Consider the following 16,512-nt stretch of genomic DNA (forward strand, 5'->3'; position numbering starts at 1 on the left):
TCGTTAAATTTTTATTCAGCTCGAGCTCGAGCTCGTTAAAATCTTAATAAACAAGCCCAAATACACTAAAGCTCGGCTCGTTTGCAGCCCTACATATACAAAAAGAAGTTCTAAATCCTAAGCTGTCAACATGTACATAAATTTTTAGGTAATTCAGCCCATACAGTTTAATCATCTTTACCTACGACCTGAATACATAATTTAGGTAATCACCAAAACGTACAAAAAGACCCAATTAAAACCTTTTGAGAATGAGAGTAGCTGCCCAAAAATTTTTGTTCTCACCCCCAAAAATTTATGTTCTCACCAAAAGGTACAAATGCATTTTCCTATTCTTTGAGGTCCATTTGTTTTTCTGTTGTGTCAGGTATATTTTTTTATCTTCATTATATATGCTTCAATTCATTTTGCAACAAAATAAAAAATCCAAATTTAAGTGAAATTTTGTTACATTTAAATTATTGTTTTCATATAATTTTATATTTTTAAAAATTGTGTACTGAATTTTGGTAAACTATGAAGTAACAAAATCATTTATTTATTTATTTTTATCTTTTTCAGTTCTTGAAATGATTCCTTAATATCTTAATCTATATACGCAAATTTTAGTAATTATGTTTAAACAATAATAATAAATATAAAAAATAATAAAAATAAAAAAGTCATTAAGAGAGTTTAAAAGAATTATTCATTCTCTCTTGCACTCATTTTTATACATAATTTACAATTTTTATAAGATTCTTATTATCTGTTTTAAGAGAGTTTAAATTTTTTATTTTTCATTATTTTTGTGAACATTTGTCTAATAATTAAAAAATAAAAACCTTAGAATTCAATTGTGAATTAAAAAATAAAAAATAAAAAACTTTGGGTTAGGGGTAGGGTTCAATTTGAAACCCTAACCCTAGAATTGTCAGACAAATTCAAACAAAAACTTTGGGTTAGCCCTAACCCTAATTTCTAATTTCAAATTCAATTGAAAACCCTAGAACATTTTCACAATTCAAAACCACAAGATTTTACCAATTCAAAACCACAATTTCAATTCACAAAGCTTATTCTACCCATATTGATATTAATTTCCTATTCTACCGACATTGTACCCACATTCACATTTTCACAAACAAAATAAACACATATAAAATTCAAACTGAGAGAGAGAGAGAGAGACAGTCATACCAGCGAGAGAGAGAGAGTAGAGAGCGACCCACAGAGAGAGAGAGAGAGAGAGAGAGCAGAGAACCCACAGAGAGAGAGAGTGAGAGCAGAAAGTGAGAGACAGCAGAGTGTGGTTTGGAGGGGAAAAAAAACGAAGTATAAAAAGCGTGATTGCAAATGAGGGAGCTGGGGGATTTTATATAAGTTTTAAAAGCGTGGTTACGAACCACGCTTTCTTTTAAAATCAAATTTTCGTTAAAAGCGTGGTTTCTAACCACGTTTTATTTACAAAACAGTTTTCATGAAAAGCGTAGACCACACTTTGTTTATAAAACAGATTTTCTTAAAAGCGTGGTTTGTATTCACGCTTTCTTAATTAAAAGTGTGGTTTGTAACCACGCTTTTACGATTTTATCAATTTTCTGTGGCTGAGCCAGAAATATGGTGAAAGCATGGTTTGGAATAATGCTTCAGCTTATTTTGAAAATTTTACCCAAACTAAGCCTAATTTGAAATATAAATTATTATTTTAACTTATTTTGGGAAAGACACTTCCAAATCAATCGTGGTGAGATTCCCAGCACCCCAACTCCACATGACTCCTTGTGAGAGCAAAATTTAAAAAACATAAATAAATAAAAATTGAACCAAAAAAAAAAACAGTGGAGGTGGTAGGGTCACCCCACTGGGAATCTCAAGTATTATTGCTTCCAAATGGCCCCATTATGTTTCCATCTGACATTAATTATGTTTGACTCTCAATGTTGACTTTTGAAAATGATTAATGTCTATCATTGCATTCATTACTTCACCTACCAACCATGATGAATGCATCTAGTCGTTGGTGATGTGAATCTGATGCTTTGTAATCATAAAATTACTTAAGTTTAAATTTTCAATGAATTGAGTATTAGATTAACTGTGGTAATACGTAATTAGTATATTAATATTAGTTATAATATTATTATTGACTCTATTTATTAATTACATTTTAAATATTAAAAATTTCTTAAATTATGTCACATCATTATTAATAAATTAATTAATATACTAATTGATGTATATAGTAATATACTAATTGATGTATATAGTATTATTCTTAGATTAATAAACCTTATTGATCTTAAAAAATAGAATTGCATAGGAGTTGAGTGGCATGCCCCAAGGTTTTCAAATTTTCATTATTACTAAGATATTTCATGAATATTTGTAAAATGTACACTAATTTCATATTGCATTGGTATTTCACAATTTAGAATGAGATAATCTTAAACTATTTTAATAACATCAATTTCACTTAGTTTATTTTAAAATACTACTAAGTTGTTATTTGAAAATATAAGTTTAAGAATTTGTTTTAACAAAATAATTGAAATCGTATTTTCAAAACACATTTTTAGAAAACTTCATATCACCAATGTCTAAGTGTCCCTTGATTGTCCCTTGCAATCACTTAGATTTATTATTGGATCGTTTTAAAGGATCCTTTTGCTATGCAGATTTAAAAGGAGAAAAATGCTTCGGACCCTCACTGGGGGTCGACCCCCAGTGAGGTGGCGCGTCGTGATTGGACAAAAAAAAAGCTGTTTTAATTTTTTTTTTTTTTGAGTTTCAGCCAATGGAGGCTCGCCACCTCACTGGGATCTGCAGCATAGTTGTTTAAAATGAAGTGTATCATATCTAAAATATTTTGTGATATTGATATGATGTAATGTCATAAGCAAATCACTTTTAGTTCTTTAAAATACAATTATAATAAGTAATAATTAATTTATAACAAACACTACAAGATTTGTCATAACCAAACAACTTCTACGCACATAACCAAAATAATAATTAAAATATATTATAACTAACTTATTTAATTAAACATATGACAACTTTTTTTTTTGTCTACGCTCCATATGTTTTTAATTTTAAAATACAATAATATAACTCAAAAAACGGTATTAAAAAAAATGCACTTGTAAATCGCAATCATTTTAAGCATAGCTCATATATTACTAATTTTTAAGGGTATTTGCGAATCAGGTTGGGTCAAGTGACTTCCTATCCATCATCCATCTAAATGTAGGCGGATTAAGAAAAATCAATCCGTATTCGTCCGTTCATCTATTCTACGACGGATTGGTTCGGGTCAATTGATTTTGACGGATTGAATGGATGTTTGCCTAGCCCTACTTTTTACCAATAATTTGTTAGTTATATGGATAAAAAAATATATATATTACCATATCTTTTATACAAAAATATATCAACTTGTTTGGTTTTGGTTTCCATAAAATACTTTTTAGAAAATTCAACCTTTTTATTTTTTGTATTTTTTTAATACTTTAAACATTTTTTAAAATTTTTTTTAGATAAGTCTAACATAAATACACTCAAAAAGTATAATATTTGTGATTTTTTTTATAAAAAAAATTCACTAAATATCAAAAAGAAAAAATGAAAATTCAATATATTTTTCATATTTTTGTATATTTATTAATTTTATAAAATATTTTTTTCACAAATATTTTGTTATTTAGATACATTTAAGTAAGGGCATCTAAAAAAGTAAAAAAATTACTTAAAATTGTAAAAATATTCACTAAAAATAAAAAAATACAAAAAATAAAAAATCAATTTTTAGAAAACTGAATTCAGAAAACTGAAACCAAACACACTGTATACTTTTATATTATTTTGTTTTTGTGTTTTGACAACGTCTATCAAAAGAAAGTCAGTATAATTATCTTACACTATGTTTGGAAACCTAGGAAAGAAAAAAAAAAAAAGAAATCACTTTGCTTGGTTTCCATTTTTTAAAAACAGTTTTCAGAAAAATCTACATTCTTATTTCCCGTGTTTTTTTGTTTTTACTGAATTTTTTAAATATTTTATGCAAATTTTTTACTTTTTAGACACACCTAACATAAATATACCTAAAAAGTAAAAAAAAATGTAAAAAAAAATCTTTTCAAAATTCACTAAATACCAAAAATACAAAAAAAATATAAGAATTTAGTACATTTTTCGTATTTTTATGTATTTCTTAATTTTTTAAAATATTTTTTCACAATTTTTTTTTTTTACTTTTTAGGCACATCTAAGTAAGGTGCATCTAAAAAAGTAAAAAAATGTTTAAAATTTTAAAAATATTCACTAAAAACAAAAAAACACAAAAATAAAAAAACTCAGTTTTCAAAAAACTTAATCCAGAAAACTCAAAGCAAACACAGTGAATGATCTCTTAAGTTAAAAGAGAAAAGAAAAATAAATGATTGTGATTTCTCTCATTCTTATTTGGATAAATAAGAAATTAAAAATAAATGATTGTGATTTATCTCATTCTTATTTGGTTAGATTTCATAAGATAAAAGAAAAGAAACATTTTTATGTTATATCATCAAAATAACATTTTGCTGGATATGAAAAGCCCTTAAAGACATGGGTGTCGATCATTTTATTTCTTTTATTTTTACAGGGACAAAATTGATATTATGAAAATATAAGAATCTGTTAGTTTCTTTTCTCTCCAAATCTCTCCACTTTTGAGAAGATTGTAAATAAAAGTTATAAGATAAATGAGTTTCTCTTCGGTTCTATCCATTTCTCTCCACTTAAGTCATCAAAACAAGTAAGAGAAATACACACTTCTCAATTTCTTTTATTTTCTCTCCAAATCACTCAATCCAAACATATGTTAAAATTATTAGACTTACACCCTGTTTGTCAACTGAATTTTTACCAAGAAAGTCCAATTTTAACTTTTGTCAAACAAGGCCTTAGCGTATTTTTTTAAACCTGCGAGTGCTCGGTGCAATTTACCCAAAAGTTTTTTGGTTATGTGAATTTCATGCTTTGGAATGGAAGACTACTTCCCAAACTCCAAAACATGCGAAGCTTCCCCATCTTCTCCCTTCTCCCTTCTCTCTAGACAGACACACACCACACACACACACACACACAAAAACACTGGGTTGGTAGTGGGTACTAGTAGTTTCAAACTAAATCTGTGATTTCTCTGAAACCACATCTCTAAACTGTAATCCCCCAAGAGTGGGAGTGAGAGTGACAGACAGAGAGAGAGAAATGAGCAAGAAGAAAGTGCTAGTGGTTGGAGGCACAGGTTACTTAGGCCAGCATCTATTGCAAGGCCTTTCAGAGACCCAAGCAAGAGCACAAACAACATCCCCTTTTTGTTACGATGTAGCTTTCACCCACCATTCCAGTCCTCCGCCTTCTCCGCTGCTCGAAGCCATTCCCAATGTTCTTGCTTTCCATGTCGATTTACGGACAGGAAATGGATTCGAAGCCATCTCACAAGCATTTGGACAGGTCTGATTTCAAACAGCGAACCCAAATTATCGATATGTTTACAATTCATTGTTGAATTTTTTAGAACATTTAGATGTTTTTGTTTTGGATATTGGGTAATGGGTATGCTTTAGATTTTGTTCTTTTGATTTCGTAATTTGGGTTTTGAATTTTCTAAGAAAATTGAACCTTCACGTAGTTAGTTGTATAGTTCTACTTTTGGATATTGGGTAATGGGTTTGTTTTAGATGTTTGATATTTTGATTTGGTTGTCGTTTCTGAATACTGGGTATGTGTAATTGACAATTTTCTCACCAGGGTTTTGAATTTCTAAGAAAATTGAAGCTTCACATACTTACTTTATTGTATAGTTCTATTTTGCATTTTAAAGCTTTACATGTTGTTTTGGATATTGTGCAATGGGTATGTTTTAGATGTTTGTTATTTTGGTTTCATTTTTGTTTCTGAATACTGGGTATGAATTATTGACAATTTTCTGATTAAGGTTTCAAATTTTCTAAGAAAATTTTATTTGCATACGGTGTTTATCGACCTTGAGAAAGCATATGATAGAGTGGCTTGGGATATAATATGGTGGATGTAGAGAAGAAAGGGATGACAAAATGTTACACTGATGTGATTAGGGACATGTATGAAGGGGTGGTGACCATTATTAGATCGCCTACTGGAGAGACAAATGAATTTCCTATCACTATAGGGTTACACCAAGGATCTACCTTAAGTCCTTATCTTTTTGCTTTAGTTATGGATGAGTTGACGAGAAATATTCAGGATAACATGTCATGATGTATGCTTTTTGCAGACGATATTGTGCTAGTGGATGAGACTAGCGAAAGAGTTAACACAAAGTTGAAAATTTGGAGAAAATCTCTTGAATCTAAAGGATTCCGGATAAGTTGAATTAAGACAGATTATATGGAGTGTAAATTTAGTAACAGTAACAATGAAAGTAGAGAAGACGTGAAGATTGAGAATCAAGAACTGCTTAAGAGCGAACATTTTTGTTATTTAGGGTCAATTATCACAACAACGGGGGAGATTGATGCGGATGTGACTCATACGATTAAGGCGGGATAGTGTGAGTGGAGAAGTGCATCTGGGATACTATGCGATAAACGAATACTCACTAAACTAAAAGGTAAGTTTTATAGAACAGCTATTAGACCGGCGATATTGTATAGGACGGAGTGTTGGGCAACCAAGAAACAATATGTAGATAAGATGAGTGGTTGAGATGAGGATGCTAAGGTGGATGTGTGACAAGACTAGATAAGACAGGACAGAATTAGAAATAAGTGTATTCGAGAATAGATAGGAGTAGCACCGATAGAAGATAAGTTGAGAGAAAATCGATTGAGATGGTTTTGCCATATTCAACAGAGACCAATAGAGGCTGTAGTGAAGAGATGCGATGCTGTAATAGAAGGTAGAAGTATTAAGGGACGGGGTAGGCCTAGATTAACGTTAGCTAGTGTTGTGAATAGAGATATGGATTTACTTAATTTGACTAACAAAATGGCCTTTGATAGGGCCGTGTGGAGAAGAAAGATTCATATAGCCGACCCCATTTGATGGGACTTAAGGGTTGGTTTGGTTTGGATGCTTGTATAGTTCTATTTTGATGTGAACTTGTTGGGTTTTTTTTGTGCGCTTTTTTAGACATTGTGAAGATTGTTTAAGACCAGTGCATTCTGGGATCCTAGCAAATGACATAACGTCCATCTTGTTTTGGTGATTCTGGAGGTTTCTCTATGAAACATTAATGACTTGTGTGTTCAAACGCCATATGACATGGAATCTAAAGTTCAATTCTCATGGGAGGCCAAAGATTGCCTTAGGGTGTGTTTGGATCTTGGATTTATGGAGCCTTATGCTATTTTTTCCCCCCTTTTCCTTTCCCTTCACAAATCCCTTTTCAAATTCAATATCCAAACACAACCTTTTTTCCTATGAATTAGTGAAATTGCCTATATATTACATATTGAGCTCTTAATGGTTGTCTTTTTTTTCTGTCCACTTTGCCCCTAGTCTGTTGCTGGCAGGTCTCAGGAGTTAAAAAAAGAAACATTTTGTTTCCATCTTTAATGAAGTAGCTTATATAACCTAACTACAGTTTGATCTGAAACTGATTGTAATTTGTACTATTAGTAGTTTTCAATTTGGTTTGATAGGCTTGACTTATTTTTCTTAATTGTTTATAACAAGGAAGACTATAGTTTGGCACTTGGATGTTTGAATCAATGTACAAGAGAAGTTTTCCTTCTTTCAATTAAAAACAGGGATCTTGAGATTCAGTCAATTGTAATTTCTCTATGCATTCAATTTTTTGTAAGAAATACAAAGGTAGTGTTTGATTAATTGGAATGAAAGTTGATTGGAATCTAGTGGTCATTCTTTAGCCTCCTAATGGAATGAGCATTCCCTTAAAATGATGAATGATGATTCTTTTTGCATGCATTTTTTATGAAGTTTTTAATGAACCAAACGTAAGAATGGAGGTTTTGATGGATTGATCATTCCATTCCAGCTCCTTCCAATGAACCAAACATGGCATGAAGTTGTTATTACATAAGGCAAATTTCAAAATCTTAGAATTAGGCTTGCATGCATGATATTCTCAATTTATCATATGTAGGCTATGTTTGGATCATGGATTTAGTGAGAGATTTGGAGAGGGAAAGGGAAATGGTGAGGACAATGTAAATAAAATATAAGCTAAATTTTTATCTATTTCCCTTTCACTTTCTAAATCCCTATCCAATCCATGATCCAAACATAGTGTTGAGGAATTTATTTACTATGTTATAAGTGCTGATGCCTATCAATTCTGATTACCAGCCTCATGTGGTGGTCAATTGCGCTGCACTCTCCGTTCCTCGTGCCTGCGAAATGGATCCTACAGCAGCCATGTCTATTAATGTGCCTTCTGCTCTTATAAAATGGTTATCAACCTTCAAAGAGAACATTACTCTTCTGATTCATCTATCAACTGATCAAGGTAGAGCATGCTGAACATGTTATCTTATAATCTGTCTATGCTGCATAAATGCAGAGTTAAGAGATTTGCTTTTTGCAGATTTGGCTGTTTAGGCTTAGAGTAATTTGGGATAAGGTTGATTTGATTCAAGTTTATTGAAAGATTGATTGACTTTGATTTATCACAGCATTTCATAATTTAGTTAACCAGAAAAAAATATCTACTGTAGGACGAATTTACCCATTTTTGGTAATATGGTTAAACCTCATAAGTTGTAATTGAGGAAATATCTATACTCACCTATGCTCAACTCAAGTAAGCTATGTTGAGATTCCATACCACTTTTGCTTGGCTACATGATTCCTTCTTTTTGTGTGTGTGTGTGTTTGTTTCACCATAAAATCTACCTAAGGGCATCACAAGTAATTAAAATGTCATCCTTGTTTTCTAGACAATTGCTTTATAAAATTATCCGTCTTTTCTTTATTTCTTTCTTTTTTTTGGACCTTCAAATCTCAAGCATTTTCTAGTTCTTATAGTTAACCGCTAGATTGATTGAATGTTTTTGGTTTAAAACTGTGAAACTGTTTTGGGGTACATTCATTACGTATTTCTATTTTTGATAAGATCATTACTCATTTTATCCCTCTTTTGGTATTCAGCTGGATTGATCACATCAAGATCTTGTTTCTCTACTTGAACTGTTAATTTTTTATTTTATTTTATTTGATGTTGTATTTCTTCTTGTGGCTAGATTGAGACTGATGTAATTCGCTTGCAGTTTATGAAGGAGTGAAGTCGTTCTACAAGGAAGAGGATGAAACTGTTCCTGTGAATGTTTATGGAAAATCTAAAATGGCAGCAGAGCAGTTCATTTCAACGAACTGCTTAAACTTTGCTATCTTGAGAAGCAGTATAATCATCGGGCCACAGACTATCTCCCCTGTTCCAAAGTCCCTACCAATTCAGGTACATACGCACAACAGCAGTCCTTGTGTTGTATTTTGTGCAACTTCATCAGCTAATAAATCTTGTTTTGCACTTTGTGTTTGTGGTTTGTTCTACCTCAGGAAATGCTTGCAAAAAATAATTTAAAATGAAATAATGCAGTTAAAAAATTGAAGTGTAAATTACACTGACCTTCCTTGAGGTTTGGAGAAAATACAGTAAGCCTCACAAATTTTGTATAATTACACCGGGCTCCCTTAAGATTTAATTCACATAACACTGTTAAAAACTGGAATACATGATATTTATGACTTCTTTCTTGCCTTCTTTTTGGATTTGTAGTTCAATCAAATCAAGCTGACATAACACTTTCTAAATAAAAGGTTGCCTCTATAGAATAGTTTTCTAAAATCTACTTTGTCGTGTCACTATTCCTTAGATTGAGTTGCTGGGGTTTAGGACACCATTAAATGCTGTTTATGTTGGAATGGAATTAACTGGCTTGCTTATTCGGCAGGTTTACTTGTCGTTTTTCCTTGGTCAGCATGTACCATTTTAGTTTTTCCTTCTCTAGCTGTTGCCAATGAAATTGGGTTATAAATTATGTGTCATTGTCATGTTTCTCTAAGAACTGAATTGCTGCAAGACAATCTAGGACGTCTAGCTATGGACTCATAGCTGGTAATCGTCTTCTAACTAATCCACTGAATACAAAAGCAAATGGAGCAAGAAATGTGTAACTCACACATTTTTCTTTTTCCTTTTTTGTGGGTTGGTGAAGGAAGGTAATGCCTCCATCCTAAAATGTCATGGCATATGCATCGGATGACATACCCTTTTCAAGCTATTTCCGAGTGCAATCTTTATAAATTGGATTCTGCTGGCCATGTTTATTGATAATCAATGCATTAATGATGTAGTGGATGGATGGTGTCCTTTGCAAAGGAGATACAGTGGATTTCTTTCACGATGAGTTCCGTTGTCCTGTCTATGTCAAGGATCTCGTAACTGTCATACTAACACTGACTAACAAATGGATCTCAGGTATGATATTTCTGATACCTATACTTAATGATTCTGCTATTAATGTTAATTTGCAACAACAACAACCAAAAAAAAAACCCACAATTGACAAAAGGTTTTACCTGTTCTTATTCTAAATATTCATTCCGACATGCGGCCACTGATGGAAAAGTTTGTGAAAAGTGAGACACACTCTTTGAGCTTCAGGACAATTTCTCTTTCTCTTTGTAATATAACACTTGATTTTGACAGTGAAATGGACTCTATTACATAATTTGGGCACTCTGGCTGAATGAACAATATCCGAGTCTATAAACTGCAGAAAACAAGAGACGATGTGATGGGGATTGGAAAGGCATTGGATGACAATAAATTGAAGGATGATGGGAATTTTAGTATAATTAGGAATTATGGTTTAATAGGATTTTATTTATTTATTAGTTAGTTTCCTATTCTTTTGATTTCCTAATTAGATAGTGCTTATGCTTATATATATTGTCTTCATGTAATGGTTTGAAAGATTGCACTATGACGTGATTTTGAATATTGATTATTGAGTGTAAGAAATAATGTATAGAGAAAGAGAGAGAATAAATTGTATGTATTATTATTGATTGATGTTATGTTATATCAATTACAATGATTCATGATTCCTATATATAGAAGAGGGTGAGTGTGTAGTAGGTAAGGAGTAGGTGAAGTGGAGGTGGTAGTGGTGTAGTGGGTTAGGTTTAGTGGAGTAGGTGAGGTGGTAGTGGTGTAGTGGGTTAGGTTTAGTGGAGTAGGTTTAAGTGGGTGAAGTAGGTGGAGAGTAGGTGGATTTTAACAGCCCCCCGCAAACTCAAGGGGGATAGGAACTAACCAACTTGAGTTTGGAGAGAGTAACAAAATAAGAAAATACATAAAAATAAAAGAGGATAGGTGACACTGTATGGTCGTGTCAGACCATTGGTGAAGACACTGGATGGTGGTGTCATAACGTTGTAGAGGACACTGTATGGGGGTGTCATAACGTTGTAGAGGACACTGTATGGTGGTGTCATAACGGTGTAGAAGACAGTTTATGGGGTCATGTCGGACCGTTGTAGCAGATAATGCTGTGACAGTTGTTGTGACAGTTTACGGAGTCTTGCTGGACCCTTGTAGAAACTAACCGGAATCAATGTCGGGACAGTTTACAGAGTCTTGTCGGACCCATAAAGGAGCTAACCGGAATCAATGTCGGGACAGTTTACAGAGTCTTGTCGGACCCATGAAGGAGCTAACCGGAATCAATGTCGGGACAGTTTACAGAGTCTTGTCGGACCCTTAAAAAGTCGCACCCTCAAAAGGTGTGCCCAATCCATAAAAAGGCGTGCCATCAAAAGGCGTGCCCAATTCATAAAAAGATGTGCCATCAAAAGGCGTGCCCAATCCATAAAAAGACGTGCCATCAAAAGGCGCGCCAGACACGTGGCGATGCACGTGATCGACAGTGCGCGTGTCGGCCTCTTCGTCATGTGCTATATAAATGAAGGCGAAGGCTGAGAGACCATGTAGAAATCAAACCAGTCTGAAACCTCTGAAAAACTCTTCGTGGGCTGAGAGAGATACACTGGTAACACTCTGTAAACACTCTGTAACCAACCCATCTCTGAAACACTCAGCAACCATAACATGGCCTCTTCTTCCCGTCCAGCTACCCAGAACATGGCCTCCTCTTCCCGTGGTCTGCTTACGCTCTTTCCAGAACTGAACGAGTCCACAAGAGAAATAACTGGTGCGGTGGCCAGTGAACCCCAACTAAACACTTCTGGGTTTGCTCCTTTGAACTTTCCGATGCAGTCGGTGGAGCAAAAAATGGCAGTGCAAACGGATGTGGAGGCGAATCAGTATACTTTGAAGGCATGTGTGGAAACCATGACGGCGGTCACAAACTTGTCGCACCGGCTGCAGAGCAGGACAAATGAGGTGCAGCAGTTAAACGCCCAACTGGCTCTGCTCCAACGCATGTATAAGGATGCGCGAGCAGAGATAAGTGTGCTAAAGGCGGAAAACAAGGAGCTGAAGCGGAAGGCCACCGTTATGTTCCGATTTGGAGGGCCGCCATATGCTGTAGTGGAGGAGCAGGGAGGAGTGAACTTGCTTGGTGGTCTAGGAAGCACGGAGGCAGCACCGTCAAGGGCCGCTCAGGACGGAGGCAAAAAGAAGAGACCGGCGGCAGAGTAGAGAAGAAAAATCCCACTGTGGGTGTGGTTGTTGTTGTTGTTGTTTTTTTTTTTTTTTTTTTTTTTTTTTTTGGTGTAAAATGGTGATCGGGGTGAGCCCCAACATGAATAAAATAAGGGAAGGTTTGGTGTGCAAATTTGTATTGTTTTTTTTTTTTTTTTTTAAATATATATATATATATATTCTATATATTCTAGTGGGATGAATGATGAGTTGTATGAAACGATGGGAACAAGTCCATGTGGGTTAGGGAATGGCGATGATAATGTGTTGTGGGTGGTGGAAAAAGTAAAGTGAGATAGAGACACACTGTAACATATTAACATAGTTTATCTTAGGTTTACCGGCACATTCCTTTTCTGAAGATATGCATTCCAGCTCAAACCACTTCAAATAATTCACAAATCTCATCATCACCTCACGTGATAAGAAGACAAATTTGCAGCTGTAACACTGCCCAACGTGGGTGAACAGTTGGTTGATAAAAGTCCTTTGGTGAAGTGATGGCGAATCATCCTCACTCTTGAGCCCCTCCATTACACCAACTTTGGTACCGTTTACCTTGGAAGGGGCTTGTGCATTGGCCTTAACCTGCAAACCCCCAGTGGCAGCAGATTTTGATTTAATCCCTCGTGCATCCACATTTGCTGGAGGTCCTCCAAGCTTGCTGGATGTCTTGGCACCAGAATCGGGTGGAGGAGATGCAACTGGAAAAAATGTAGAAGTAGCGGCGGTAGCAACCATTATGAAAAATCTATCACCAAGCTGAGAAGAATCTGGAAGAGCACGGTAGAAAACGTCAGAAATTGGATGTTTTGGTGGCAGATTCGAAGCTGTCTGAGTGCGGAAAAGCAGTTGAGAATTGCGTGATTAGTGAAGGTCGTTTGGTGGAGAACGGTGAATCAGAGACGATGTCTGCGAAACAGTGTGCATCTCCGACTTCAAATGTGACAAACGAGCCTGAGGTGGCTCAGAAATGCCCTAAGTTAGGCATGACTTCTGTGCGTGGAAGGAGGAGAGATATGGAAGACGCTGTGGCCATTCACCCCTTGCTTTGCCGCCGGAGTAGTCAGAATCCGGCGGATTTGCACTTTTTCGGCGTTTACGACGGCCACGGTTGCTCACATGTGGCGATGAAGTGCAAAGATCGATTGCACGAGATAGTGAGAGACGAGCTCGAAAGCCACGAAGAAGATTCGTGGAAGAAAATGATGGAGCGAAGTTTCTCTTCTTGCAGAGTTACGGCTGTGGAGAGTGGAAGGTATGTGTAGAAAATTCCAGCGGGCAGCAAAGGCAAAGGTGTCGGCCGGCTGCCCGCCGGTGAGAAAGAAATACAAGCTTAAATCTTATCGCTCTGATACCATGTAAGAAATAATGTATAGAGAAAGAGAGAGAATAAATTGTATGTATTATTATTGATTGATGTTATGTTATATCAATTACAATGATTCATGATTCCTATATATAGAAGAGGGTGAGTGTGTAGTAGGTAAGGAGTAGGTGAAGTGGAGGTGGTAGTGGTGTAGTGGGTTAGGTTTAGTGGAGTAGGTGAGGTGGTAGTGGTGTAGTGGGTTAGGTTTAGTGGAGTAGGTTTAAGTGGGTGAAGTAGGTGGAGAGTAGGTGGATTTTAACATTGAGATACTGATTTGGGATTGTGATTCCCTGATTTCTTTCTTTTTCTCTTCTTCTTCTTAATGCTACATCGCTATGTCATGTAATTTTGAAATATGAGTTACATGTCAGCGTGGGCGTTCACTCATTTTACACTGTACATTTAAGAAGTAACATTAAAAGGAAATATGGTAGAAAGGTTCTTCCAAAAGTTGGTTTTCCTCATCATACAGATCCAACTGGACACATGTCTATTACCGAAGCCTCGTTTGTGCGTAACCTCTGCATTTTTATGTCTGGATGCGTCAATTGGATTGTTAATGTTGTACGACATTTAGATGTCTCATGTACAAGAGTTGTCTAGGGTTTTTTTAATTTTTTTTTTTTTTTTGTATTTTATTTTCAACTTAAAGGAAAAGGTATCCCCGGATGGACTGCTTTAGTTTTTGGCATTATTTTTCGCCCCAACCTCAGATTTTCTGCTTCTACATTACCACCAAAGTGACATATAATTTGATATATGCCATAATGTAATCATGAAATATTACTTCGAGAGATCAATAGTATAATAATGAAGTTGTCTTTGTTTTATTATATTGTGGTTAAGGGAAATTTTCTTACCTATTGTTGTACTCTGAAAAATTTCCATTTTATGGCTTTTCTCAGTGTTTACATATCTAAACTAACCTATTGGTTTTAATGGTCTTTGTTGCAGAAGGTAAGCAAATGCAATTGATTTTAAATGTTGGTGGACCAGACAGGCTATCCCGAGTTCAGATGGCTGAGGCTGTGGCACATATTAGAGGATACAATACCTCATCGATCAAATCAGTATCTGCATCATCAGTATGTATTCTTTCAAATTTCATTGCTTTCCTTTTGCCTAATATACAAATTCATCGACATATGTCCTATATTTCTTACACATAATACCTTAATCATGATGAGCTGGCTCTGGTTCATGGTGATGGGCGATTGGGATTATTCAAAATCAGCTGTTCTCATCTTTCATGTCTTCTTTTTGATCCGTTAGGTTCTAATATTTATGTCATAGGAGCAAAATGTGATTTTATACTATTTGCAAGCTAAAAAGTACGGACATGCACGACATGATGCAGGCACGATCCGGACATGCCAACATATCAATTTTAAAAAAATGCAGGACACGACTTGTGGGGCATACGCACGAAGTATATTATTTTATATATTTATATGTCATTGCCATAGGTATGAATATATCATTCAAAGATAATAAAAAAGAATGCAACATAACACAAATTTTTCTAAATTTGCAATATTGTAAAATATTTTGTTCAAATTTATAATTGATTTCATGTGTGTCTAAGCTATGAACATGCATATTCCCCAAGTGTTTGAAGCATGTTTGGGTCTTATTTAAAAAAAATAAAATTATAGGACACATTTAGATGAATATCCAACATGTGTTAGGAAGTGTTAGATGAGTGTCAGTGTCTGACGTAAATATACCCCAACTTTTTAGAAGTGTCTGTGCTTTTCAATTTGCAAGCATGATTGAAATTGAGAAGCATGCTGGGAAATGAAAATTGACGCACCTGTTGTTCTTCGTTGCTACCTGACAAATGTAGGTTGATCGTGGTGTCAAGTCCCCAACTGACATATCCATGGATATTACTAAACTGATGCAAACACTAGACTTTTCTCCTATTCCATTCAGAGACGGTGTCAGATTGACGCTTGCAGCTGAAGCTGGTTCTTGATATTACAAAGATGTAGGTTTTGCATATGGTTTTCTCATTCTTTGATGGGTGCTATCTGTTGTTGCTGATACAAGAGTTTGTAAGACATTATGTTGATGAGCTTTGTTTGGTTGGGTTTTTGGAATCTGGTTTTTGAAAATTCTTCAATAATTGGTTTGATGGAAAAAAAATTAAGAAAGTAAAACATACATTTCACGTTACTCTCTCTCTCTCTCTCTCTCTTTTGTTTGTTTATTTCGTGACACATTTTTAAAAAAAATTAAAAATGTTTTTTGGTGTTTATTTTTATTAAACTAATTTCTAATTTTTCAAAACAATTGATGACTAGTTCTTGCATTTGTAACTTAGGTTCTTTGTACGAAAGAATCTCATTTACTTTATAATTATAATATGCTCAGCATTACTACCTGTTTTTTGCATGAAGATAACAAAAACATCATAAAATCTCTAGCATTCCCATTACTTTTTGTGAATTGTAAGAACAATATCCAAAGAAACTATGACCATACAGATCATATGGGTCATTTC

The 16,512-nt window shown here is 34.5% G+C and overlaps 1 protein-coding gene across 4 annotated transcripts; it reads left to right on the forward strand.

The window, feature by feature from the left end:
• The first annotated feature begins 4,946 nt into the window (after positions 1-4,946).
• On the forward strand, positions 4,947-16,184 carry LOC114285274 (NAD(P)-binding Rossmann-fold superfamily protein). Of its 4 annotated transcripts, none has more exons than XM_028228318.2 (6): positions 4,947-5,478; positions 8,317-8,476; positions 9,237-9,424; positions 10,324-10,447; positions 14,961-15,091; positions 15,853-16,184. In XM_028228318.2, the coding sequence occupies exons 1-6, from the start codon at positions 5,233-5,235 to the stop codon at positions 15,982-15,984; spliced, it is 981 nt and encodes a 326-aa protein (XP_028084119.2). In that variant the 5' UTR covers positions 4,947-5,232; the 3' UTR covers positions 15,985-16,184. The 4 variants fall into 4 exon arrangements, with proteins under 4 accessions (XP_028084119.2, XP_082725840.1, XP_028084116.1 ...); XM_082869714.1 differs by having other exon boundaries at positions 4,967-5,478; positions 14,964-15,091; XM_028228315.2 differs by lacking the exon at positions 15,853-16,184 and adding an exon at positions 15,364-15,655 and having other exon boundaries at positions 4,967-5,478.
• Positions 16,185-16,512: the final 328 nt, after the last annotated feature.

Source organism: Camellia sinensis, chromosome 5, assembly GCF_055761805.1.
Source record: "Camellia sinensis isolate YWXY chromosome 5, ASM5576180v1, whole genome shotgun sequence".
Classification (NCBI taxonomy): Eukaryota; Viridiplantae; Streptophyta; class Magnoliopsida; order Ericales; family Theaceae; genus Camellia; species Camellia sinensis.